The sequence below is a fragment of the Anguilla anguilla genome, chromosome 6 (genome assembly GCF_013347855.1).
Source record: "Anguilla anguilla isolate fAngAng1 chromosome 6, fAngAng1.pri, whole genome shotgun sequence".
Classification (NCBI taxonomy): Eukaryota; Metazoa; Chordata; class Actinopteri; order Anguilliformes; family Anguillidae; genus Anguilla; species Anguilla anguilla.
The window spans coordinates 219,405-245,985 of NC_049206.1; the positions used below are offsets into that span (position 1 = coordinate 219,405).

At 48.7% G+C, this 26,581-nt stretch overlaps 2 protein-coding genes across 3 annotated transcripts; both read left to right on the plus strand.

Moving 5' to 3' along the window:
* The first annotated feature begins 991 nt into the window (after positions 1-991).
* LOC118229991 (insulin receptor-like) lies at positions 992-20,203 on the plus strand. 2 transcript variants are annotated; one of them, XM_035422629.1, is made up of 21 exons: positions 992-1,162; positions 4,952-5,500; positions 6,816-7,140; positions 7,440-7,579; positions 7,761-7,905; positions 8,057-8,271; positions 8,492-8,618; positions 8,698-8,948; positions 9,340-9,507; positions 10,113-10,311; positions 10,472-10,749; positions 11,049-11,188; positions 11,861-12,020; positions 12,353-12,455; positions 12,572-12,639; positions 13,038-13,267; positions 14,384-14,494; positions 15,029-15,188; positions 15,374-15,503; positions 16,634-16,768; positions 18,265-20,203. In XM_035422629.1, exons 2-21 carry the CDS (start codon positions 4,990-4,992, stop codon positions 18,581-18,583), a joined length of 3,915 nt encoding a protein of 1,304 aa, XP_035278520.1. In that variant the 5' UTR covers positions 992-1,162; positions 4,952-4,989; the 3' UTR covers positions 18,584-20,203. The 2 variants fall into 2 exon arrangements, with proteins under 2 accessions (XP_035278520.1, XP_035278519.1); XM_035422628.1 differs by having other exon boundaries at positions 993-2,224.
* Positions 20,204-20,343: 140 nt separating this feature from the next.
* On the plus strand, positions 20,344-25,605 carry LOC118229992 (tripartite motif-containing protein 35-like). Its single transcript, XM_035422630.1, has 6 exons — positions 20,344-21,353; positions 22,158-22,253; positions 22,339-22,569; positions 22,962-22,984; positions 23,389-23,507; positions 23,946-25,605. The coding sequence occupies exons 1-6, from the start codon at positions 20,952-20,954 to the stop codon at positions 24,479-24,481; spliced, it is 1,407 nt and encodes a 468-aa protein (XP_035278521.1). The 5' UTR covers positions 20,344-20,951; the 3' UTR covers positions 24,482-25,605.
* Positions 25,606-26,581: the final 976 nt, after the last annotated feature.

Genomic DNA, 26,581 nt, shown 5'->3' on the forward strand with positions numbered 1-26,581 from the left:
ATGCACCTCCATCCAGCACTTATTGTACTTTGTATCATTATCTTGATGTTTTAGTTTGTCATGCCTCCTAGTTTTACTTAGCATAGGTTAGGTCAGAGTAATGTTTACTGTATGAACTGGACTTAATGTCTTCATGGCTAGGATTACCTGTTACAAAATGAGTATCGTACCTTATCGGACCTATGCTTTGTAGTTGTTCCACTGACCTTTGGTATGCACTTGTTGTACATCGCTTTGGATGAAAGTGTCTGCCAAAAAAAAAAGATAAAACCTATGATTTTCAAGACCAGTCTTGACACTGTAAGATCTGCAGGTAATCAGAGCACTAGGTACAGTTTAGTCAGACAAATGGCGAGCATTGTTGTGCTGAATGGCCTGTTATTGTCATGTTATTTTATGTTTCCATTTTCGTTTTTTAAACTGTGGTACCAAAAGATAAGATAGATAGTTTGTCTTCAAGAGGAAATTCCTTTCAGTTAGGTACAGACATAGCTACATGTGGAATGGAATGGAATTTCGAAGCATCAAGACCGAATTTCGGCAACAGACAGAGAAACAGAGAAGGGAAGTGTGTATTTTATTAATTTCCTCAGACCTCAGTGATAAAGCTGGTGTGGCAGCTGGCAGGTAAAGATAACGGGTTTAGGTTTAGTGGATGACTACATTGATGGACATGCTTATCTCTTTCTTTCTTGGCGAATCATTTACGGCGCATTACATTCCCCTGGCCCAGGGCAGCCTGGACGTTAACAACAACAACAACCCTTACCAAGATGTTTATAAGTTTGCCTTATCAATGGTTTATAAGTTTGGAAATATATCAATGGTTTGTCAAGCATCCAAACTTTAAAGGGAACTCAACAGCCTCGGCAGCTGGCTAAAGGCGGCATAATGCAAGCTGTCCTAAAAGCTAAAACAATTATTATTTTAATTATTACTACATATGAACATGGTCAACGTGTCCCATGCGCGGGACTCCCGACCCTGAATTTCCATCAGTGCCATTAGCTAATCCAGCCCATGATTTCCTCTGCACCCCCGTTTCGCTGCATCTGACGGCCGGCTCTTGTTTACGGACGCAGGGACGAACAGGGGGAACTGGAGTAAGAGGTGCTCTTATGAGCTCTTTGCTAGCTCTGCGGACAAGCTTTCAGTCGTAGAGGTAAAATATTTTTGTGGAACTTTGAAGTTCTGCATCTTGTTGGAGGTTGTGTATTTCCAGTCCTGCTCTTGGGAGTTCGCAGTGTCCGAAGCATTCTGCTTGTGATACGTGCAAATTGGGAGTAGCGACGATTTAAAAAATCCCTTCTTGTGGAAATCATTGTCGAACAAAGTCGTGAAAGAGTTAAAGGATATCTTCACAGAAACTAAAAATACGTTTCTAAAACGCTATCTTGAGGTATGAATAGGATGTACCGACCAGCTTTTTTAAAACCCTTATTTTCCCATGACAGGGAAAATCAGGATGTTGGACATTTAGTACATCTGTTGTTTATCAAAGGAGGCGATCCGTGGATGCATTAACGCCAACAACCGGGACTGCAGTTCAGGACAAGATAACTGGGATTTATGGTGGAACGGATAGTATAAATACGTTTATTCCTAAACCAAAAATAATTGGCTTTGTCCCTCCGAATTTATGGATGTGAGAATTACTGGATCTTCTGAACGAACTGCCTAGTATTCACAAAAAACACCAAAGTTTCCTATCTGGATGTTTAGACAGCCAGCTAACGTCACCAGCTGCCTGCTAGACAGCATGGGGGATTGGTATTTCTGGACTAAAGGAGGATATTGTCAAACAAACTTTAACCGATGAGAAAAAAAAATCGATTCGACAACTTTATGGAAAATGAAGCTTACTGTTTGATTAAGTATTGCCAGAAAACAAGATGACGTTTCTCAGGGGCCGATTTGCCCTTGCTGAGGAATAGCAGGGAGAATATTTGCGAATTGGCCACAAACGCCTTAATTCAGCCCTTCTGGGGGTGACCAGTTTTCAGGTTTCAGTATTTGCAAAGCTTATAAACTAAACTGAATTTATTTGCAATTCTGGATTTATAAGTTGTTCGCCACGCACCTGGGTATATAGGCTACTTACCATCAGACTGGCTCGCGAGCTGGCCAAAGCCAGAATTCAGGATGCAGGTCAAGATTTCTGCGCCGGTGGTTTTGGTCACTGTTGTCTACTTGGTGCTGAGTTGCCAGTTAACTAATGGGGAAAGTAAGTAACTTTAGTCATACAGTAAACAATTGTGCATGTCCTGCGTAAATGTTTGCCTTATCGATAGGTGGCCAATGTTAGCGCCATGCCAAACAGCGAATAATCAAACCAGCAATAACATAACATAGCAGGCTATTGCTAGTTAACTAGGACAGTAGGCGCGTAAATTACTCCCACAAGTACAGAAAACATAGGATTTCGCGTAGCCAATTTTGATTAACCGAATATAAATTATATCAGAGGTGTTTGAAACTTGCTGCATGTGGACTAATCGCTCCATCTCGTTAGCCATGTGGCTATCTAACAGTGTGGCAGTAGTGGCTAACATTCACTAGCTCAGTTAATTATTTTGACAATCGGCTGGCGCTAACCGTCGCTAATTGGTTAGCTGTTTCGCAGTAAAGATATTTTTGTGTTGCCATATATACTATATGTTTGTTTTTAAGCTGACGATATCTAAATTGACGGTAGCTAAGATAATGCTAACTATGTCATCCCGCAGCTAGACTGCCACTCGCTACTGGATAACGCAGGTCTATTTGCGCAAAGCTAAACTGGAAGGTGCGGGATTTGTTTGCAGGCAAAGGCCCCTGAACTGACTGGGAATCTAATTTGTAAACAAATTGGATGGCGGATAGATCAAAGAGCCCGATAATAGGGGAATTCCGTATTTATAGCGCTCTCCGTAGTGTTTTTACTCTATGATATGGTGCGAGTTAGCTTACTGGCTGATTTTAGCCGGCAGATCTGCTTCTGAAGCGAGCCTGGTGATGTTACCACACTTTCAGCACGCTTAAATTCTATTTTCGCATCCATCCATTAATGTGTTTATACATCAGGGTTACATTTCAAACGGCTGCATTTTACACGTTGGCCATAACCATTTTCAACCCAGAGGAACCTGAACATAGCCAGCTAGCTCATTTTCACATTCTACAGAATCCAATAAATTAAGTCTTAAAATCAAGTTAGGTTTGCTGTGTATTTTAACTTCAAGGGTTCGGTTTATATGTCAATCACGGAGAACATTTATTACCTGTCAAATTATTACCACGATTAATTGATTGATCATAATGTAATTTGTTTTGGCAGACATAGTAGGCTATCATTTAAATAGCAGAATTTAATTTGTGCCTGCCTAACGGATTGTAGCCCGATTTCATTCTGTAAGAAAGTTGATGCATGTTCTAAAAAGCCCAAGAACAAATAAATTAGATTTTCAGAGTTGTTACTTTGCCAATACAGTATTTTACTTTTTTTAGACCTCACTCACGTGAACTGCAGTCTGGTACAGACCACACTCACACAGAACTGCAGTCTGGTACAGACCTCACTCACACACAACTGCAGTTTGGTACAGCTAAAATACAACTATTGCTTAACCTGCCAAGTTACAGAAAGAAGCATTTTGTACTGTGATTGAATGTGCTGAGTGTTAGATGGATTTTCCTAGCATGAGTCACAGTTTGAGATGTGCAGGGATGTCCTGGAAACCGTCCGCTGTCGGAGAGGGCTTGGAGCTGTCCTCAAAAACACATTCCACAAATATTCCACAATTTAGTGGGCTATGGCTCTAATGGCATAGCTGTCTGGTGCTGTAGGATATGCATTACAGCAATATTCATAGCTTTCAGACTTGACTACGTTCAGATGTCCTCCTTCAAGGCATCTTACATTGCTTACATTCACATTTACTAGCTTATATTACTGCATGTATGCAAATGCAGCCTTTTGATTGTGAAAATCTGGAAGGCTAGTCACATCACAGATTGGAAGTGTGGGGTCAGAGGTCAGTCAGTGCTGATTGCTGCAGTGTGAGGTCAGAGGTTAGTCAGTGCTGATTACAGCAGTGTGAGGTCAGTGTGTGCTGATTGCTGCAGTGTGAGGTCAGAGGTCAGTCTGGGCTGATTACAGCAGTGTGAGGTCAGAGGTCAGTCAGTGCTGATTGCTGCAGTGTGAGGTCAGAGGTCAGTCAGTGCTGATTGCTGCAGTGTGAGGTCAGAGGTCAGTCAGTGCTGATTGCAGCAGTGTGAGGTCAGAGGTCAGTCAGTGCTGATTGCAGCAGTGTGAGGCCAGAGGTCAGTCAGTGCTGATTGCAGCAGTGTGAGGTCAGAGGTCAGTCAGTGCTGATTACATCAGTGTGAGGTCAGTCAGTGCTGATTGCAGCAGTGTGAGGTCAGTCAGTGCTGATTACAGCAGTGTGAGGTCAGTCAGTGCTGATTACAGCAGTGTGAGGTCAGTCTGTGCTGATTGCAGCAGTGTGAGGTCAGTCAGTGCTGATTACAGCAGTGTGAGGTCAGTCTGTGCTTATTACAGCAACGTGAGGTCAGTCTGTGCTGATTACAGCAGTGTGAGGTCAGTCAGTGCTGATTGCATCAGTGTGAGGTAAGTCAGTGCTGATTGCTGCAGTGTGAGGTCAGAAGTCAGTCTGTGCTGATTGCAGCAGTGTGAGATCAGAGGTCGGTCTGTGCTGATTGCTGCAGTGTGAAGTCAGAGGTCAGTCTGTGCTGATTACAGCAGTGTGAGGTCAGAGGTCGGTCTGTGCTGATTGCTGCAGTGTGAGGTCGGTCTGTGCTGATTACAGCAGTGTGAGGTCAGAGGTCAGTCTGTGCTGATTGCTCCAGTGTGAGGTCAGAGGTCAGTCAGTGCTGATTACAGCAGTGTGAGGTCAGTCAGTGCTGATTGCAGCTCACTGATGGTTCTGGCCTCCTGTTCCCACCCTGTCAGTTTGCCAGAGCACGGACATCCGGAACAACGTGACCAACATGCGTGTGCTGGAGAACTGCACGGTGATCGAGGGCCATCTGAAGATCCTGCTCATCTTCAAAGCCAAACCCGAGGACTTCCGGCACCTGAGCTTCCCACGGCTGGCCGTGATCACGGACTACCTGCTGCTGTTCCGTGTGTACGGCCTGGAGAGCCTGTACGGCCTGTTCCCCAACCTGAGCGTCATCCGCGGGAACAACCTGTTCTTCAACTATGCACTGGTGATGTTTGAGGTGCTGCAGCTGAAGGAGCTAGGCCTGGCCTCCCTCACCAACATCACACGCGGCTCTGTGCGCATCGAGAAGAATCCCAACCTCTGCTACCTATCCACCCTGGACTGGTCCAAGATCCTGGACTCGGTGGAGGATAACTATGTGGTGGCCAATAAGAACGAGCGGGAATGTGGGGATGTGTGTCCCGGTGTGGCTCAGGGCAAGAGCAGCTGCCAGTCAACCACCATCAACGGGCACTTCAGCGCCCGCTGCTGGACCCAGAGCCACTGCCAGCGCAGTGAGTACACCTTTACCTGCTTACTGAACACATACAGCACACCTTTACCTGCTTACTGAACACATACAGCACATCTTTACCTGCTTACTGAACACATACAGCACACCTTTACCTGCTTACTGAACACACACAGCACACCTTAATCTGCTTACTGAACACATACAGCACACCTTTACCTGCTTACTGAGCACACACAGCACACCTTAATCTTCTTACTGAACACATACAGCACACCTTAATCTGCTTACTGAACACATACAGCACACCTTAATCTGCTTACTGAGCACACACAGCACACCTTTACCTTCTTACTGAGCACATACAGCACACCTTAATCTGCTTACTGAACACATACAGCACACCTTAAGATACTTACTGAACCCATACAGCACACCTTAATCTGCTTACTGAACACACACAGCACACCTTAAGCTACTTACTGAACCCATACAGCACACCTTAATCTGCTTACTGAACACATACAGCACACCTTTACCTGCTTACTGAGCACATACAGCACACCTTAACCTGCTTACTGAGCACATACAGCACACCTTTATCTGCTTACTGAACACATACAGCACACCTTTACCTGCTTACTGAACACATACAGCAAACCTTAACCTGCTTACTGAACACATACAGCACACCTTTACCTGCTTACTGAGCACATACAGCACAGCTTAACCTGCTTACTGAGCACATACAGCACACCTTTATCTGCTTACTGAACACATACAGCACACCTTTACCTGCTTACTGAACACATACAGCAAACCTTAACCTGCTTACTGAACACATACAGCACACATTTACCTGCTTACTGAACACATACAGCACACCTTTACCTGCTTACTGAGCACATACATCACACCTTTATCTGCTTACTGAACACATACAGCACACCTTTACCTGCTTACTGAGCACATACAGCACACCTTTATCTGCTTACTGAACACATACAGCACACCTTTACCTGCTTACTGAACACATACAGCACACCTTTACCTTCTTACTGAAGACATACAGCACACCTTTACCTGCTTACTGAACACATACAGCACACCTTAATCTGCTTACTGAACACATACAGCACACCTTAATCTGCTTACGGAACATATACATCACTCCTTAACCTGCTTACTTAACCTCCCTCCCCCTCCTCCTCCTCCCCCCTCCCCCCTCCCCCCTCCCTCTCCCTCTCCCTCCTCCTCCCCCCTCCCTCTCCCTCCCCTCCCCCTCCCTCTCTCCCCCCCTCCCCCCTCCCCCCTCCCCCCTCCCTCCTCCCTCTCTTCTCCCTCCTCCCCCCCCCCAGTGTGCCCGGCCTCCTGTAAGCAGCGGGCCTGCACCAGGGAGGGGCAGTGCTGTGCTGAGGAGTGTCTGGGCGGGTGTGCTGCTCCTGCTTCCTCCGGTGAGTGTGTGGCATGCCGGCACTTCCTGCTGCGGGGCCGGTGTGTGGACCGCTGCCCTCCCGGCTCCTACGCCTTCAGGGGCTGGCGCTGCGTCAGCTTCCGCTTCTGCCAGGACCTGCACCGGCACTGCGGCAGCAGCCAGGCTGGCAACTGCCCCGAGCACGTCATCCACAACGGGGCCTGTATCCCAGAATGCCCCTCTGGCTACACCACTGTCAACTCCACCACGTAAGCACCTCCTCCTTAACTGCACCCAGTACCGCCAACAGCACTTAATCTACACCCACCTTACCCACACCCATCTTACCCCCTCCCATCTTACCCACACCCACCTTACCCACACCCACCTTACCCACGGCTGTGTGTGTGTGTGTGTGTGTGTGTGTGCGTGCGTGTGTATGTGTGTGTGTAAACTGTGTGCGTGCATGCGTGTGTGTGCACTGTGTGCGTGCGTGTGTGTGTATGTGTGCGCTATGTGCGTGTGTGTGTGTGTGTGCGTGTTCTGACCATGGTTGCGCCCCCTGCAGGCTGAGCTGCAGGCCGTGCGCGGGGCTGTGTCCGAAGGTGTGCGCGGGTTTGAAGATGGTCGACTCAGTGACGGCGGCTCAGGCGCTGCTCGGCTGCACCGTCCTCAACGGCAGCCTGATCATCAACATCCGCGGCGGCAGTAAGTACTGACCCGGCCCTGGCCCCGCCCCCGCCCACTCCTCCCCGACCCTGCCCACTCATCCCTGGCCCCGCCCACTCACCCCTCCCTGGCCCCGGCCCCACCCGCTCACCTCACCTTGACCATGTCCTCAGGCCTGGCCCTGCCCTCCCAGCACTGATTGGCTGTTTCTCTGGTGCAGATAACATTGCTGCAGAGCTGGAGGCCAGCCTGGGCCAGCTGGAGGAGATCACTGGCTACCTGATGGTACGCCGCTCCTACGCCCTGGTGTCCCTCTCCTTCCTGCGAAAGCTGCGACTCATCCGTGGGGACACCCTGGAAGTCGGGTGGGTGACTCCTCCCCTTCCTGTCTAGCTGATGGATGTTTTTAGGCTTGTCTGTATGTACAGATGTCTAACCCCATAACAGGATCTCTGCTGGGTCTCTGGACCCTCTGTTGGTCTGGTTTGGCTCAACCTCTCGGTTCTTCGCTCTCAGGAACTACTCGTTCTATGCCCTGGACAACCAGAATCTGCGGCAGCTGTGGGACTGGAGGAAACACAACCTCACCATCCTGCAGGGCCGCATGCTCTTCCACTACAACTCCAAGCTCTGCATGTCCCAGATTCGCAAGATGGAGGAGGTCACTGGGACTAAGGACCGCCAGACCAAGAATGAAATTGCCTCCAAGACCAATGGGGACCAGGCCTCCTGTAAGATCACTTAGTACCACTGGCATGTACACTCACTTGGAACCACTGGCCTGTAAGATCACTTTGTACCACAGACCTGTATTAGAACCACTGGCCTGTGTGGTCATTTAGAATGACAGACTTGCAAGGACACTTAGAGCACTAAGCATAAATGGGGATGAAATTAACTGAACTGAAATTTCGGTGCTCCTCTCTCTCTCTCTCCCTCTCTCTCTCTCAGGTGAAAACCAGGTGCTGAGGTTCACACAGGTGCGAACATTATCTGATAAGATCATCATAAAGTGGGAACCCTTCTGGCCTTCAGATTTCCGAGATCTTCTGGGGTTCATGGTCCTGTACAGAGAGGCGTGAGTGGCAGCTTAATCAGCCAATAGAATGAGTCCAAAATGTGAAATCCGAAATGGCAGTGTTTGTGTCTGCCCTCAGGCCCTTCCGGAACGTGACTGAGTTTGACGGGCAGGACGCGTGCGGCTCGAACAGCTGGGTGATCGCAGATGTGGACCCGCCCCCCCGCCCTACAGAGGGGAAGGAGCAACAGGAGCCGGGTCACCTCATCCACCCCCTCAAACCCTGGACGCAGTACGCCATCTTCGTCAAGACCCTGCTGTCTGCCTCCGACGAGCACCAGGTCCACGGCGCCAAGAGCCAGATCATCTACGTCCGCACCAACGCCACCAGTGAGCCCCGCCCACATCACAAGCATTCAGCCCCGCCCACATCACCCCAAATCTCATATTACATCACAATCATTTAGCCTCGCCCACATCACCCCAAATCTCATATTACATCACAAGCATTCAGCCCTGCCCACATCACCCCAAATCTCATACTACATCACAATCATTTAGCCCCGGGAACAGACAGCTAACCTTCTCAGAGCCTGTAACAGGGTAACAGGATGTCTCTCTCCTTCTCTCTCCCCCTCTCTTTCTCTCACCTTTTCTCCCTCACTCCCCCTCTCTCTGTCTCTCCCTCTCTCTCCCCCCTCTCTTTCTCTTTCTCTCTCTGTCTCTCCCTCTCTCTTTCTCTCGCCTTCTCTCTCTCGCTCCCCCTCTCTCTCTCTCTCAGAGCCCTCTGTTCCGCTGGATCCCATCTCCTCCTCTAACTCCTCCTCTCAGATCATCCTGAAGTGGCGCCCTCCCTCCGATCCCAACGGCAACATCACGCACTACCTGCTGTTCTGCCAGCAGCAGCCGGAGGCCCCCCAGCTCCTCAGATACGACTACTGCCAGCAGGGTGAGCAGCCAATCGGAGCGCTGTGGGGAGGGGCATAGGAGTCTGATCCCAGGTGGCACATCTGGCTATGAACATAGACCAAGCCTGCAGTCGTCCTCCCTACCTGTGCGCTAACCTTCCCTACCTGCACTAACCCTTTCAACTTGTGTGCTAACCGACTCTACCTGTGCGGTAACCCGCTCTACTTGTGTGCTAACCCGCTCTACCTGTGCTAAACCGCTCTACCTGTGCTAAACCGCTCTACCTGTGCTAACCCTCCGTATCTGTGGTAACCCACTCTACCTGTGTGCTAATCCACTCTACCTGTGCGCTAACTCACTCTACCTGTGCTAACCCGCTCCACCTGCGTTAACCCGTTCTACCTGTGCTAACCCTCTCTACCTGTGCTAACCCGCTGTACCTGTGCTAACCCTCTCTACCTGTGCTAACCCTTTCTATCCGTGCTAACCCACTCTACTTGTGTGCTAACCCTCTCTACCTGTGCTAACCCGCTGTACCTGTACTAACCCTCTCTACCTGTGCTAACCTCCTGTACCTGTGCTAACTCTCTCTATCTGTGCTAACCCGCTCTACTTGTGTGCTAACCCTCTCTACCTGTATGACAGGTATGAAGCTGCCGTCACGCGCTCCTACGCTCGTTGACAGCGAGGAGGAGCAGAAATGGAACCAGACGGACAATCAGGGCCGGGGGGGGCGCTGCTGTGGCTGTCCCAAAACCGACAAGCAGCTGAAGAAGGAGGCCGAGGAGTCAGAGTACCGCAAGACCTTCGAGAACTACCTGCACAACGAGGTGTTCAGGATCAGGTACGGCACAACGAGGTGTTCAGGATCAGGTACGGCACAGCCAGGTGTTCAGGATCAGGTACGGCACAGCCAGGTGTTCAGGATCAGGTACGGCACAGCCAGGTGTTCAGAGTCATGTACGGGAGACCTGCATTACTTGTCTCCCCCCGTCCCCCCCCAGGCCCTCCAGACGGCGCAGGTCTGTAGTGGGCGTGGCCAATGCGACACAGCCCCACCTCCTGGCCACACCCTCTGGCTTGTCCAACGCCTCAGTCGCCAGCGGGCCGGAGGAAGAGGAGGGGAGGAAGCTGGTTCTGCCCGTGGACAAAGAGTGGACCGTCATCTCCAACCTGCACCACTTCACCAGCTACCAGATCGAGATTCACGCCTGCAACCACCCGACTGACCCCGCCCGCTGCAGCATGGCGGCCTATGTCAGCGCTCGCACCATGCCTGAGGGTAACTCCGCCCCTTTACTGAGACCCACCTCTTAAATGTGGCCCGCCCCTAACTATAACCTTGCCTCTTAACTGTGACCCCACCCCTTAACTGTGACCCCACCCTTTAACTGTGACCCCTCCCCTTAACTGTGACCCCGACCCCTTAACTGTGACCTCACCCTTTGAGTGTGTGTGTGTAACAGTGTGTGTGCGCGTGTGTGTGTGTGTGTGTATGTGCACGCGTGACTGCGCTGTGCATGTGTGAGTGTGTGTGTGTGTGTGTGCATGTATAAAGGGCTCTGGTTGTTTACTCTGTAGATAAAGCTGATGACATCACGGGGCCAATCAGCTGTGATGTGTCTGAGTACTCAGTGAGCGTCCGCTGGACCTCCCCCAGAGAGCCCAACGGCATGGTCCTCCTGTACGAGCTCATCTACAGGAGGCTAGGAGACTCTGAGGTACTGCACACACACTCACACACCCACACTCACACACACACTCAGTCACACTCACACACATGCACACACACACAGACACACACACACTCACACGCACACACACTCACACACACATGCACACACACACAGACACACACACACTCACACTCACACACACACACACACGCACACACACTCACACACACACACAGTCACACACACACACGCGCACACACACAGACACACACACACACTCACACACACGCACACACACTCACACACACAGTCACACGCACACACACACACACACACACACACACACACACACACAGTCACACACATGCACTCACACACACGCGCGCACACACACACACATCCAGTCACACTCACACACACACACAGACACACACGCACTCACACACACACGCACACACACACAGTCACACGCACACATGCACACACACACACAACCAGTCACACTCACACACACACACACATGCACACACACACGCACACTCACACACACACTCACACAGTCACACTCACACACTCACCACACACACACACACACAGTCACACACATGCACTCACACACACACACACACACACACGTGCAGTTATATAAATTAGTCCTTTATAGGCTCAGTGCTGTGTGTGTTTATGTGTTTGCGTGTGTGTGTGTGTGTTCTGCAGGAACAGCACCACTGTATTCCACAGAAGAGCTACATTGTGGATGGGGGCTGCAGCCTGAGAGTGGTGCACCCTGGGAACTACAGCCTGAGGATCCGTGCCACCTCGCTGGCAGGGAACGGGTCCTGGACCGAGCCCGCCTACTTCTACGTACAGGACCGGCGTGAGTCGCCCCGCCTGGCTCCGCCCCCAGCCCTGCCCTCTCCTCGCTTTGCCTCACCCCACCCCGCCCCACCCGACTCTGCCCCACCCGGCTCCGCCCTCACCCTCGTCCTGTCAGCATCCCTGACCCCTGTCCCTGAATGCTGCTGTGTTGTGTGCTCGACAGCCTTGTTTGTGTCAGTGTGATCCGGGTCCTGGGTGAAGGGTTGTGTTGCAGTGAATGACTGTTGAATAGTTCTGGTTGTCGTGAGAGGCTGGCGAACAGTTTGTGAATGGTTATGGAATGGTTGATGTTGAGGTAAACCTGGGTGCGGTTGTGTTGTGGTCCTGCAGGAAACGACCCGTTCAGCATTGCTAAGATCGTGGTTGGTCCAGTGGTCTGCGTGATTTTGCTCCTGGTCATGGTGGCAGGGGCCTTCCTGGCCTTCAAGAAAAAGTGAGTGTGTCATGTGAACGTTGCTATGGCAACCATGTATGGTGGGCGTAGCCATGGTCAGGAAAGCACAACGCTGAGCTCCTCCCCTGTTTGACCTGCCCCTCCCCCCCCCCCAGACAAACCCAGGGCCCCACGGGACCGCTCTACGCCTCCTCGAACCCGGAGTACCTGAGCGCCAACGATGGTGAGGAAACAGTGCCCCCTGCTGGCACATTAGAGTGTTCCTGCCTCCTGTTTTCTGTCCTGTGAAATCAGCCTATCATCTGAGTGAATGCCGATCGGCTCCAGCCTGTGTGTGTGACCACAGCGTATGCATGTCAGTGTTACGGGTGTGTGTGTGTGTGTGTGTGTGTGTGTGTGTGTGTGTGTGTGTGCATGTCCAGTTTGTGTGTGCGTGTGCGTGTGCGTGTGCGTGTGTGTGTGTGTGTGTGTGTAGTGGCATGTGTGTGTGTGTGTGTGTGTGTGTGTAATGGCATGTGTGCGTGTGTGTAACGGTGTCTCTATGTGTGTGTGTGTGTGTGTGTAATGGCATGTGTGCATGTGTGTAACGGTGTCTCTGTGTGTGTGTGTGTGTGTGTGTAGTGTACGTGGCGGATGACTGGGAGGTGCCGCGGGAGAAGATCGCGGTGATGCAGGAGCTGGGGCAGGGCTCCTTTGGCATGGTGTACGAGGGCGTGGCCAGGGACACGGTGAAGGGGGAGCCGGAGACGCGCGTGGCGGTGAAGACGGTGAACGAGTCGGCCAGCCTGCGCGAGAGGATCGAGTTCCTCAACGAGGCGTCCATTATGAAGGCCTTCAGCTGCCACCATGTGGTAAGGTCACAGGTCACAGGAAGTCACTGAGGCTTAATGGATGGATAAATTGGGTGAGCCTGGATACAGATACTCTAGACTGCACAGATAATCAACTCAGTGAGGTACAGGTGCAGAACCGTGAGGTACGAGTGTAGAACTGTGAGGTACAGGTGTAGAACCATGAGGTACGAGTGTAGAACTGTGAGGTACGAGTGTAGAACCGTGAGGTACGAGTGTAGAACCGTGAGGTACGAGTGTAGAACCGTGAGGTACGAGTGTAGAACAGTGAGGTACAGGTGTAGAACTATGAGGTACTGCTGCAGAACAGTGAGGTACGAGTATAGAACTGTGAGGTACAGGTGTAGAACCGTGAGGTACGAGTGTAGAACTGTGACGTACAGGTGTAGAACAGTGAGGTACGAGTGTAGAACAGTGAGGTACGAGTGTAGAACAGTGAGGTACGAGTGTAGAACTGTGAGGTACTGCTGTAGAACAGTGAGGTACGAGTGTAGAACAGTGAGGTACGAGTGTAGAACAGTGAGGTACAGGTGCAGAACCATGAGGTACGAGTGTAGAACCGTGAGGTACGAGTGTAGAACCGTGAGGTACGAGTGTAGAACAGTGAGGTACGAGTGTAGAACTGTGAGGTACGAGTGTAGAACTGTGAGGTACTGCTGCAGAACAGTGAGGTACGAGTATAGAACAGTGAGGTACAGGTGTAGAACAATGAGGCACTGCTGTAGAACAGTGAGGTACGAGTGCAGAACAGTGAGGTACGAGTGTAGAACTATGAGGTACAGGTGTAGAACAGTGAGGTACGAGTGTAGAACTGTGAGGTACAGGTGTATAACAGTGAGGCACTGCTGTAGAACTGTGAGGTACAGGTGCAGAACCATGAGGTACGAGTGTAGAACAGTGAGGTACGAGTGTAGAATTGTGAGGTACAGGTGTAGAACAGTGAGTTACAGGTATAGAACTGTCAAGTACAGGTGTAGAACGGTGAGGTTTAAAGGCAGAACGGTGAGTTGCAGGAGAGCTCTGCTTAAACGGCTGTGGTGTGTTGTGATTAGACAGGTAGATGGTTGTACGCTGGTTTACCTGTGCAGTGGTTTACCTGACCCTGCCCTATTGCAGGTGCGCCTGCTGGGTGTGGTCTCGAAGGGGCAGCCCACACTGGTGGTCATGGAGCTGATGACTCACGGTGATCTAAAGAGCTACTTGCGTAGCCTACGGCCTGAGGCTGAGGTACCACCCTACATGACCTTTAACCCCACCTTAAGCAGCATCCTAAACACCTAACACCATCCTAAGTACCACCCTAAGCACCCAACACCACCCAATGCACCACCTTTAACCCTACCTTAAGCATCACCCAGTGCACCAGCTTTAACACCACCCTAAACACCCAACACCACCCTAAGTACCACCCTAAGCACCCAACACCACCCAATGCACCACCTTTAACTCCACCTTAAGCACCACCCAATGCACCATCTTTAACCCCACCTTAAGCACCACCCAATGCACCATCTTTAACCCCACCTTAAGCACCACCCAGTGCACCATCTTTAACACCACCCTAAGTACCTAACATTACCTTTAACATCACATTTTGGTGCTCATGGGTGTGTGTGCATGTGTATTGCACCTGTATTGTCTCCGTCTGCGTGTTACACATGTGACCTGCACTGTCTCTGTCTGCATGTTACACATGTGACCTGCACTGTCTCTGTCTGCGTGTTACACGCGTGTGACCTGCGCCTGTGTGTCTCTGAGCAGCTGAACCCAGGGCGCCCTCCCCCCACCCTGAAGGAGATGATCCAGATGGCGGCTGAGATCGCAGACGGCATGGCGTACCTCAACGCCAAGAAGTTTGTTCACCGCGACCTGGCGGCTCGCAACTGCATGGTAGCGGAGGATCTGACCGTTAAAATCGGAGGTATGGGAAACGGGACTTTAACTGGAAACCAACCTTTATCAGCTCGGAGCTTATTAGCTAGGTGATGTTAGCTACCTATCACTTAATGGTAGTAGTAATGGTAACTGTTGACAGCATATGCGGTCGTGGTAATGGGTAGATTGAGAAGCTCTAAGTTGGTTTTGGCTCACTCTGTCATTCTCCAGACTTCGGCATGACCAGGGACATCTACGAGACGGATTACTACAGGAAGGGGGGCAAGGGGCTGCTGCCGGTGCGCTGGATGGCGCCCGAATCTCTGAAGGACGGAGTCTTCACTGCACACTCAGATTGCTGGTGAATTCCCTAGCCATAACCCAACCATAACACAGCCCAAACCAGCCATAACCCAACCATAACCCAGCCCAAACCAGCCATAACCCAACTGTAACCCAGCCCAAACCAACCATAAGCCAGCCCCAACCCACCCCAAACCAAGTATAACCAAGCCATAACCCAGCCCAAACCAGCCATAACCCAACCATAACCCAGCCCAAACCAACCATAACCCAGCCCAAACCAGCCATAACCCAACCATAACACAGCCCAAACCAGCCATAACCCAACCATAACCCAGCCCAAACCAGCCATAACCAAGCCCAAATCAGCCATAACCCAACCATAACCCAGCCCAAACCAGCCATAACCCAACCATAACCCAGCCCAAACCAGCCATAACCCAACTGTAACCCAGCCCAAACCAGCCATAGCCCAGCCCAAATCAGCCATAACCCAACCATAACCCAGCCCAAACCAGCCATAACCCAACTGTAACCCAGCCCAAACCAACCATAAGCCAGCCCCAACCCACCCCAAACCAAGTATAACCAAGCCATAACCCAGCCCAAACCAGCCATAACCCAACCATAACCCAGCCCAAACCAGCCATAACCCGACCATAACCCAGCCCAAACCAGCCATAACCCAACCATAACCCAGCCTTAGCCAGCCATAACCTAACCATAACCCAGCCCAAACCAGCCATAACCTAGCCATAACCCAGCCCAAATCAGCCATAACCCAACCATAACCCAGCTCAAACCAGCCCTAACCCAGCCCCAACCCACCCCAAAACAGGCATAACCCAACCATAACCCAGCCCAATCAGCCATATCCCAGCCCCAACCCACTCCAAACCAGTCATAACCCAACCATAACCCAGCCCAAACCAGACATAACCCAACCATAACCCAGCACAAACCAGCCATAACCCAGCCCCAACCCACCTCAAATCAGCCATAACCCAACCATAACCCAGCCCAAACCCAGTCCAAACCAGCCATAAACCAGCCCAAATCTAGCCCAAACCCAATGCAGAAAAACCCAGTCCAAACCCAGCCAGCAGGGGTCCTCACATTGTAGGGGTGCAGTATGTCCCATGTCTTTTGGAATGGTGCTGGTTTGACTCTCTCAGTCTCTCCCTGCAGGTCCTTTGGGGTGGTGCTGTGGGAGATCAGCACATTGGCTGAGCAGCCCTATCAGGGACTGTCTAATGAGCAGGTCCTCAAATTCATCATGGATGGAGGGTACCTGGACCGGCCCGACAACTGTGCAGACCAGCTGTAAGTAATCTTACCAAACACAGCTGCACAGCCCAGCTGTAAGTAATCTTACCAAACACAGCTGCTCAGCCCAGCTGTAAGTAATCTTACCAAACACAGCTGCACAGCCCAGCTGTAAGTAATCTTACCAAACACAGCTGCACAGCCCAGCTGTAAGTAATCTTGCCAAATACAGCTGCTCAGCCCAGCTGTAAGTAATCTTACCAAACACAGCTGTACAGCCCAGCTGTAAGTAATCTTACCAAACACAGCTGCTCAGCCCAGCTGTAAGTAATCTTACCAAACACAGCTGCACAGCCCAGCTGTAAGTAATCTTACCAAACACAGCTGCACAGCCCAGCTGTAAGTAATCTTGCCAAATACAGCTGCTCAGCCCAGCTGTAAGTAATCTTACCAAACACAGCTGCACAGCCCAGCTATAAGTAATCCTACCAAACACAGCTGCACAGACCGGCTGTAAGTAATCTTACCAAACACAGCTGCACAGGCCAGCTGTAAGTAATCTTACCAAACACAGCTGCACAGACCAGCTGTAAGTAATCTTACCAAGCACAGCTGCCACAGGCCAGCTGTAAGTAATCTTTCCAAACACAGCTGCACAGACCAGCTGTAAGTAATGTTACCAAGCACAGCTGCCACAGGCCAGCTGTAAGTAATTTTACCAAACACAGCTGCACAGCCCAGCTGTAAGTAATCTTACCAAACACAGCTGCACAGCCCAGCTGTAAGTAATCTTACCAAACACAGCTGCACAGCCCAGCTGTAAGTAATCTTGCCAAATACAGCTGCTCAGCCCAGCTGTAAGTAATCTTACCAAACACAGCTGCACAGCCCAGCTATAAGTAATCCTACCAAACACAGCTGCACAGACCGGCTGTAAGTAATCTTACCAAACACAGCTGCACAGGCCAGCTGTAAGTAATCTTACCAAACACAGCTGCACAGACCAGCTGTAAGTAATCTTACCAAGCACAGCTGCCACAGGCCAGCTGTAAGTAATCTTTCCAAACACAGCTGCACAGACCAGCTGTAAGTAATGTTACCAAGCACAGCTGCCACAGGCCAGCTGTAAGTAATTTTACCAAACACAGCTGCACAGCCCAGCTGTAAGTAATCTTACCAAACACAGCTGCACATCCAAGCTGTAAGTAATCTTACCAAGCACAACTGCACAGGCCAGCTGTAATCTTACTGACGGGTGGTGTACAGAAGTGTGCCCCATTTCAGATCCCCAGAGGAAAGCAGACTCTGTTTGTGCTGAGTGGGAGTCAGCTGGTGTGATGGAGACAGTGCTCAGTTGCAAAACATCAGCATGAAATAAACCTTGTCTTCAATTATACAGTGTAATCATGTTTGGTATTGTTGGAAGGCTGATGCCATGGGGAACAACACTAGTGCCGTCGCAAAGATACGTAAGGGGTTTCTACCTTATAAATCATGGTAAATGGTTGTTACGCCCCCCCCCCCCCCCCCCCCCCCCCCCCCCCCCCCCGCAGGCACAGCCTGATGCAGATGTGCTGGCAGTACAACCCCAAGATGCGGCCCATATTCCAGGAGGTGATAGAGATGCTGAAGGAGGAGCTGCACCCCTCCTTTCAGGAGGTGTCCTTCTTCTACAGTGAGGAGAACAAGCCGCCCAAAACCGAGGAGCTGGAGCTGGAGAACATGGAGAGCGTCCCGCTGGACCCAGAGTCCAGCCCCGCCAGAGACGCTGCACAGCGGGGGAACTACGACCAACACCTGCCCTACACACACATGAACGGAGGCAAGAAAAACGGGCGAATCCTGTCCTTACCGCCATCCAGCCCATCCTAACGCAGAGCGCCAAGTATTGTTGTGTTTATTCAGAGGCCCTTTGGGGGAAGCAAACTAACAAACGATCAATGTCTCAGGACTTTTCCTTCTTTCTCCGCACGCAGGAGGATTATTTTTTCTCTGGGTGAAATGGGTCACCCCCTCGCCTCTTATGTGCGTTTCATTGGGGTCACGGCGATGTCTGTGGGTTAGGGTCACCACAGACTGAGTGGTACTCTGAATCGGACCTTTGACCCCTGGCTGCTCGCCCCCGACCCGTCTCCACACTGAGGCCCTCTGCCCTCCTTCGGAGATGCTGGATGGCTGAATCTGTTTGGAGATGCTGGGTGGCTGAACCTGTTTGGAGATGCTGGATGGCTGAATCTGTTTGGAGATGCTGGATGGCTGAGTCTGTTTGCAGATGCTGGATGGCTGAATCTGTTTGCAGATGCTGGGTGGCTGAACCTGTTTGGAGATGCTGGATGGCTGAATCTGTTTGGAGATGCTGGATGGCTGAATCTGTTTGGAGATACTGGATGGCTGAACCTGTTTGGAGATGCTGGATGGCTGAATCTGTTTGGAGATGCTGGATGGCTGAATTGGTTTGCAGATGCTGGATGGCTGAATCTGTTTGCAGATGCTGGATGGCTGAATCTGTTTGCAGATGCTGGATGGCTGAATCTGTTTGCAGATGCTGGGTGGCTGAACCTGTTTGGAGAAGCTGGATGGCTGAATCTGTTTGGAGATGCTGGATGGCTGAATCTGTTTGGAGATGCTGGATGGCTGAATTTGTTTGGAGATGCTGGATGGCTGAACCTGTTTGGAGAAGCTGGATGGCTGAATCTGTTTGGAGATGCTGGATGGCTGAATCTGTTTGGAGATGCTGGATGGCTGAATCGATTTGCAGATGCTGGATGGCTGAATCTGTTTGGAGATGCTGGATGGCTGAATCTGTTTGCAGATGCTGGATGGCTGAATCTGTTTGCAGATGCTGGATGGCTGAACCTGTTTGGAGATGCTGGATGGCTGAATTGGTTTGCAGATGCTGGATGGCTGAATCTGTTTGCAGATGCTGGATGGCTGAACCTGTTTGGAGATGGCGTAGGGAGCCGACTCCTCTCAGAACACACTAGTGTGATCTTTTCACACTAAACACTCTTGTTTAGTTTTGTTTTTCTGCCAGGCTGCGGAGCTTCAGACGGTTTGTTAGAGGTGATTTATGTCTGATCTCTGTTCTCACGTCACACTGAAGGTTTTTTAAAGTTATTTTTTTATGATAATAAACCTGTAGATGTGACTCAGATGTGACTAATAGCAGCTCCATTGATACATATTTTTGTTGATATAGAAGATATTGTATATAGAAAATATACGGTATATATATATTATTGATGTTTTTGTACATAGTTGATATTTTTAATGTTTTCATTCATGAGGTTTTTTGCTGGTTGTAGAAACATTTTTACAAGTGTCATTTAATATTTTTTTCTAAAACAAAAAAGAAACATCACACTAAACCTTCAAAATCTTTCTTTAGCAAACCGCCTGTTTTTGCTGTTGTACTTACAGGAGAACTAAATTGCTTTTGGCGAATGTAGACCTGAAATGTAAAGACTGAATAAAGTAGAATGAAATGTGACAGAGAAGCAAGTGGAATGAACTGGTGCACTGCTGCCTTTCGCCAACCCGCCCCCCCCCCCCATCACGCCCCCCCACCGCCAACCCACCCTGCCCCCCCCAGGTTCTTCCTCAGCCTAAAAGTTAAAAATTAGCATGTAGTTTCTATTCTAAAGCACAGCTCTCTCCTTTAGCTTCATCAGTGCTGTAGATGAGCTATTCTAAAGCACAGCTCTTTCCATTACATCAATTAATGGGGATATTATAAAGAGGAATGGATTTTAGATTCCAGCTCTGGATCTGTGTGTGAATCCTGTTTGTAAGGGAGGGTGTGTGCTTGAGATTAGCTGGGGAATGAGATTCCATTTGGATTAACACACATGAGAGAGAACTGACAGAACCTGAAGAACAGGGCTGGAGCAAAACTGCTGGCAGATCAGCCCACTCAGACCTCAGCGGTACAATGCTGCCCCCTGGAGGAAGTGCTGTGTGATAATCTGGTGTGTCTAACAGGGAGAGGGAAGTACGGTTTCTCACACACAGGCGTGTTAGATACACCTATGATTTCACTGTAAATTTTGAAATGAAGGAACTTCTTATAATATTAACTAAAGAATAAAAACAGATTGAGAAGTACAGAGATTTGGGACGAATTTAAAGACCGTCTCTTTTACCTACAGTTTACAGTATACAGCAGTAAGTAAAAGTGAAACTAAACTACAGATTTAGCAGAAGTCATTAGCCTACTGAGCACAGATCTGAGAAAGACAGAATGGCGTCTGGATCTTCTCTCCTGGATGAGGAGCTCTCCTGTCCTGTGTGCGCTGAAATCTTCAGGGATCCTGTTGTCCTGAGTTGCAGTCACAGCTTCTGTAAGGCCTGTCTGCAGCAGTACTGGGAACAGAAGGGATCTCGGGAGTGCCCAGTTTGCAGGAGGAGATCTATGGATGAACCTCTCTGTAACCTGTCTCTGAGGAATACCTGTGAGGCGTTCTTAAAGGAGAGAAGTCAGAGAGCTAAAGCAGGATCTGAAGTGCTCTGCAGTCTGCACAGTGAAAAACTCAAACTCTTCTGTTTGGTGGATCAAATACCCGTCTGCCTTGTCTGTCAAACTTCAAGAAAACATAAAAACCATGAACTGCTACCAGTTCAGGAGGCTGCAGAAGAGTATAAGGTAACTGTTTAATAACAGAATTCAGATTTTATTTATCTCATATTTCATTGTTTACAATCAGTATTAATTGCCCATACATTGCTAATTTTATTTGTAAATACGTAGTGATTAAAAATAATTTCTTCTTCATCTAAACTAAGTTTATCAAACAGCTGAACTGGAGTCAAGATAAACCATTTGTGTCAGAAATATAATTCATAGTGAGTATGAATTTATTTTTAATGATTTAGAATTTCTAATGAAGTAGTTACTATAGAGTCATGATCTGCAGAAGGAGCCATTTTAGTTCCGAGGCCTGACAGCAGTTTGAGCTCCTGACCACGTGTCACATGACTGACAGAGAGAGACAGGAGGGGCAGGAGTGTGGAGACATTCTCAGAGCTGTGTTAGGGAGCAGTGCTCAGCATGGGACAGTAGGGGTCAAAGTTCATGGCTCTTATGTGTGTCTGACACAATGTGGACTTAGAGGACAGATCACTGTTAATGTGTTACTAAAGATACAGCACATTAACCTTGGGTCATTTTCATTTAAAAAGTTTTGTAAATGTAGTTTTTACTCTGCAACAGAATATTAGTGTTGTAATTTGCTGCAGTTATACTTGTTTACCAGGCATGTCCTGTCATAGAGGCAATACACTGACATGTGTCTCTGTGAACACATTGTTTTTACATCAGCAGTGACCTGAGTCTCCTTTCTAGCTCCCCTCTGTCTGAGCAGGGGCTCTTGTGTTGTCTGTGTAGGCAGTGAAATTTACTGTTGGTCTGTTTCCTCAGTAAAGTGTGGACTCTGTCATTTTTTTCCAGGAGAAACTTAGGACTGCACTGGCTCCATTGCAGGAGAAGCTAAATGCCTTTAATGCAGTGAAACTAATCTGTGATCAAACAGCAGAGCACATCAAGGTACTGTACTGAGGCCTTTAAATCACAGTGTTGAAAATGCAGCACTGGACTGTGCTGAAATGATGGTGAATAATGTTTATTTCAGAGCCAGGCCCAGCGCACAGAGAGCCAGATAAAGATGGAGTTTGAGAAACTTCAGCAGTTCCTAAAAGATGAAGAGGCAGCCAGGATCACTGTACTGAGGAAGGAAGAGGAGCAGACGAGTCAGATGATGAAGGAGAAGATTGAGAAAATGACAAAAGATATATCATCGCTTTCAGAGCAAATCAGAGCCATAGAACAGGAGCTGGGAGCTGAAGACGTCTCATTCCTGCAGGTAAGACCTGTTGACTCTGTGTCTGTAGGACTCTATACAAACTGCTGTTAATGCTCACAAACATTCATTTATGGAATGTAGTATTAACTAAACCCCCATTTCTGTGAACTTGTTAATATCATCAAATCTCTTCAAAGCTTTATTAAACAGTAGAATTATAGTCTTAGTTTTGCATGCAAAGTGTCTTTCTCATATTCACAAGTTTATCATCATCCTACATCCGCACAATGTGCACATTTATACCTGCTGAAGCTGCATATTTAGCTTTCTACGTCATATGTCATAGATAAACCATGTTCAGTACCATACAGTCAGATACTACTGTGGTTTCTAACAGTAGTAATGTACAGTGTATTGGATACAGTGGGAATAAATAAATTTCCTTATTTCAGAGACACAAGGACACACAAAACAGGTAAGTAAACTCCATCCTCTGTCATCACGTTAAATATTAAAAGTAGTTTATTAGCCCTGTAGTGTTCTGTCAGTGATCTACTGTGTTTGAAATGCCCCTCTCTCTCAATAATAATTTCTGCTGCTTTAATAATGACTGTATTTGGAGCATTTAAGAATATTAAAGTAATTAAATGAATATTTCCCCTCTAATATAAATACCACCCCCCTCACACTCCTGTGAGTGTGTGTCCCTCAGTGGGGTCGGGCTGCTTCATATTTGGCAGTCAGTGGGGCTGTGTGGCAGAACACTGGGAGGGATGGAGACATTTTTTTATAGAATAAAGATCTGATGTTGCTGCTGATAATCTTCTATGGTATTGAAGCCACGCCCACAGCACAAGTGACTCCTGAATATTATTGCAGAGCCCAGTGCACACTGGCGGATCCAGAGAAGGTCTCAGGAGTGCTGATTGATGTGGCCAAGCACCTGGGCAATCTGAAGTACAGAGTGTGGGAGAAGATACGTGGGACTGTTCAATACAGTGAGTACTGGGGATAGGGAGCTCCACATTGTCACTGTACAGGGGGAATCTTCAACATCTTTTCCACAAGCTGATAAAGCCAGTCAGAGTCATATTGGTCCTGTCTGTGTAAGAGCCCTGGAGTGAAGAGACTGAGCACCAGTCCTTAATGTCACTGATGCTCATAATAAAATGCTGCTTTAAGAGTGATACTGTATTTAAGGGGAAGGACAGGAGCTACACAAACACTGACAGGCTTTGCTCCCTCTTATAAGGATTTTACAATGTGTGACTTATGAAATATTTTTATCTTTTAGTTCTGGTGTTTCTCTCACACATGTATCTGAGACAGTAAAGGTTGTTTTAGTGAAACCCAGTTTACATCATTAGGAGCCCATTGTGTCTGATGGTTTCTCTTTGTGCAGATCAGTGCTGACGTCTCATTCTCTGTCCCTTCAGCTCCTGTGACTCTGGACCCAAACACAGCACATCCCAAACTCTCACTGTCTGAGGATCTGACCAGTGTGAGATACAGTGGTGAGAGACAGCAGGTTCTTGATAATCCAGAGAGATTTGATACAGGGTTGTGTGTGCTGGGCTCTGAGGGATTCAGTTCAGGGAGACACTGCTGGGATGTAGATGTGGGAGGTGATGAGAACTGGTGGGTGGGTGTGGCTGAAGAGTCCACCAGCAGGAAAGGGCCTGTGGATCTGAGCCCAAGAAAAGGAGTGTGGTGTATATATCACTACAAGGGGAAATACAAAACCATGACCTCCCCATCTACACTCCTCGCTGTGCAGAGGAAACTCCAGAGGGTCAGAGTACAGTTGGACTGGGACAGGGGGGAGGTGTCATTCTCTGACCCCAGTGACAACACTCCTCTCTACACTTTGCAACACTCGTTCACTGAGAGAGTCTTTCCACTTTTTGCTCGTGATGTAAGGGGATCGCATTTGCAGATCTGTCCACTGAAGGTGTCTGTAACAGTGGAATAGTACTGTGGGATTGTGGGTAAAGATCAGGGGCCTCATTTATAAAACGGACTTACGATCAATTTTGATCTTAAGCATGACTTACGCAGAAAACCACGTATAAGTAGTTATTTATAAAACCTTACTTTGACGAGGAAATGATCTTATAACTGCGTAAATTCCAGACTTGACGCAAGTAATTTTCCTGCTGGTTATGTAGGGGTATTGCAGTTTTGGACGCAAATGTGTCCAAGCCTGTGGTGAACTTTGCATTAGCTTTATGAACAATTTGATATCAATTAAAGGTGTGAGGAATTAATTGCCAGACGCAAGGTTTTGAATTAAAAACAGGATGGATGTTCTATAAATAGTGTGTCAAATTAAAAAAAAGTAACCTTGGCTGTTCTTGCGTTATTGGAAGACATTGAAAACCGTGCTTTTAGAAGGGACAGAGTTTTCAGAGACCGGAATGACTTTTTTGCGCATGATGATCTTCCAAAAAATTTACTTTTCTTTTTTGGTCCATGGTTATTCCTGACTAAACCCTCATTTGTGCTAGCATTATATAAGGGGAAATCGCTGATTGTAAGGCACATTCAGGTGCCATCAATTTTAAGTTAATTTGAGATTTATAGATCACAAGTGCGTAAGTTACAAATGGGCTTCTTAGAACCTGCGTAAGCAAGGTTTTTTATGCTCAGTATCTTTTATGAATCGAACAGCGTCGGAAATGATCTTAAGACTAAGTTCAAGTATAAATTTAAGAGCATTTTTATAAATGAGGCCCCAGATCTAATTGATTCTGTGTTTGCAGACCGTATTGGCATTCAGATATTAATCTAGTAAAGAAATGTTTATTTAATGATAAGTGTGTTGTTTCTTTGACATAGTCTCATAATGTTAATTTAGTGAGTAAAGCATTTAATTGCATGTTGAGCTGAGTGGTCGTACCTGCAGCACAGTACCCTGAGTACAGAGGAGAGACTGAGTCTCAGAGCACTGCAGGGAGATCAGAGCTTTTCACTGCTTACCTGCATCATGGACCAGCACTGCATGGTTACTGAGCAACATGATAGAACATCAACAGATAAGAGGTCCTGCTGTACTTATGAAACACTGCACAAATAAACTGCTGTACCTCATCAACATATGCAGTCTGTCTGTCCATCTGTCTGTCTGTATCAGTGTATGCAGTCTGTCTGTCTTTCTTTCTGGGACCAAGAGAGACTGAACCCCAGAGAGAGAGACTGAACTCCTGTGAGAGAGACTGAACCCCTGTGAGAGAGACTGAACCCCTGTGAGAGAGACTGAACTCCTGTGAGAGAGACTGAACCCCCTGTGAGAGAGACTGAACTCCTGTGAGAGAGACTGAACCCCTGTGAGAGAGACTGAACCCCTGTGAGAGAGACTGAACTCCTGTGAGAGAGACTGAACCCCTGTGAGAGAGACTGAACCCCTGTGAGAGAGACTGAACCCCTGTGAGAGAGACTGAACCCCTGTGAGAGAGACTGAACTCCTGTGAGAGAGACTGAACCCCTGTGAGAGAGACTGAACCCCTGAGAGAGAGACTGAACCCCTGTGAGAGAGACTGAACCCCTGTGAGAGAGACTGAACTCCTGTGAGAGAGACTGAACCCCTGAGAGAGAGACTGAACCCCTGAGAGAGAGACTGAACTCCTGTGAGAGAGACTGAACTCCTGTGAGAGAGACTGAACCCCTGAGAGAGAGACTGAACTCCTGTGAGAGAGACTGAACCCCTGTGAGAGAGACTGAACCCCTGTGAGAGAGACTGAACTCCTGTGAGAGAGACTGAACCCCTGTGAGAGAGACTGAACCCCTGAGAGAGAGAGACTGAAACCCCTGAGAGAGAGACTGAACCCCTGTGAGAGAGACTGAACCCCTGAGAGAGAGACTGATCCCCTGTGAGAGAGACTGAACCTCTGAGAGAGAGACTGAACCCCTGTGAGAGAGACTGAACCCCTGTGAGAGAGACTGAACCCCTGAGAGAGAGAGACTGAACCCCTGAGAGAGAGACTGATCCAGTGGACAGCCAGGGCGATTGATAGTGGCTTGGAGGATACGGAACACCAAATGGGTCTCAATTCTGCAAGCCGCTTTCACCTGA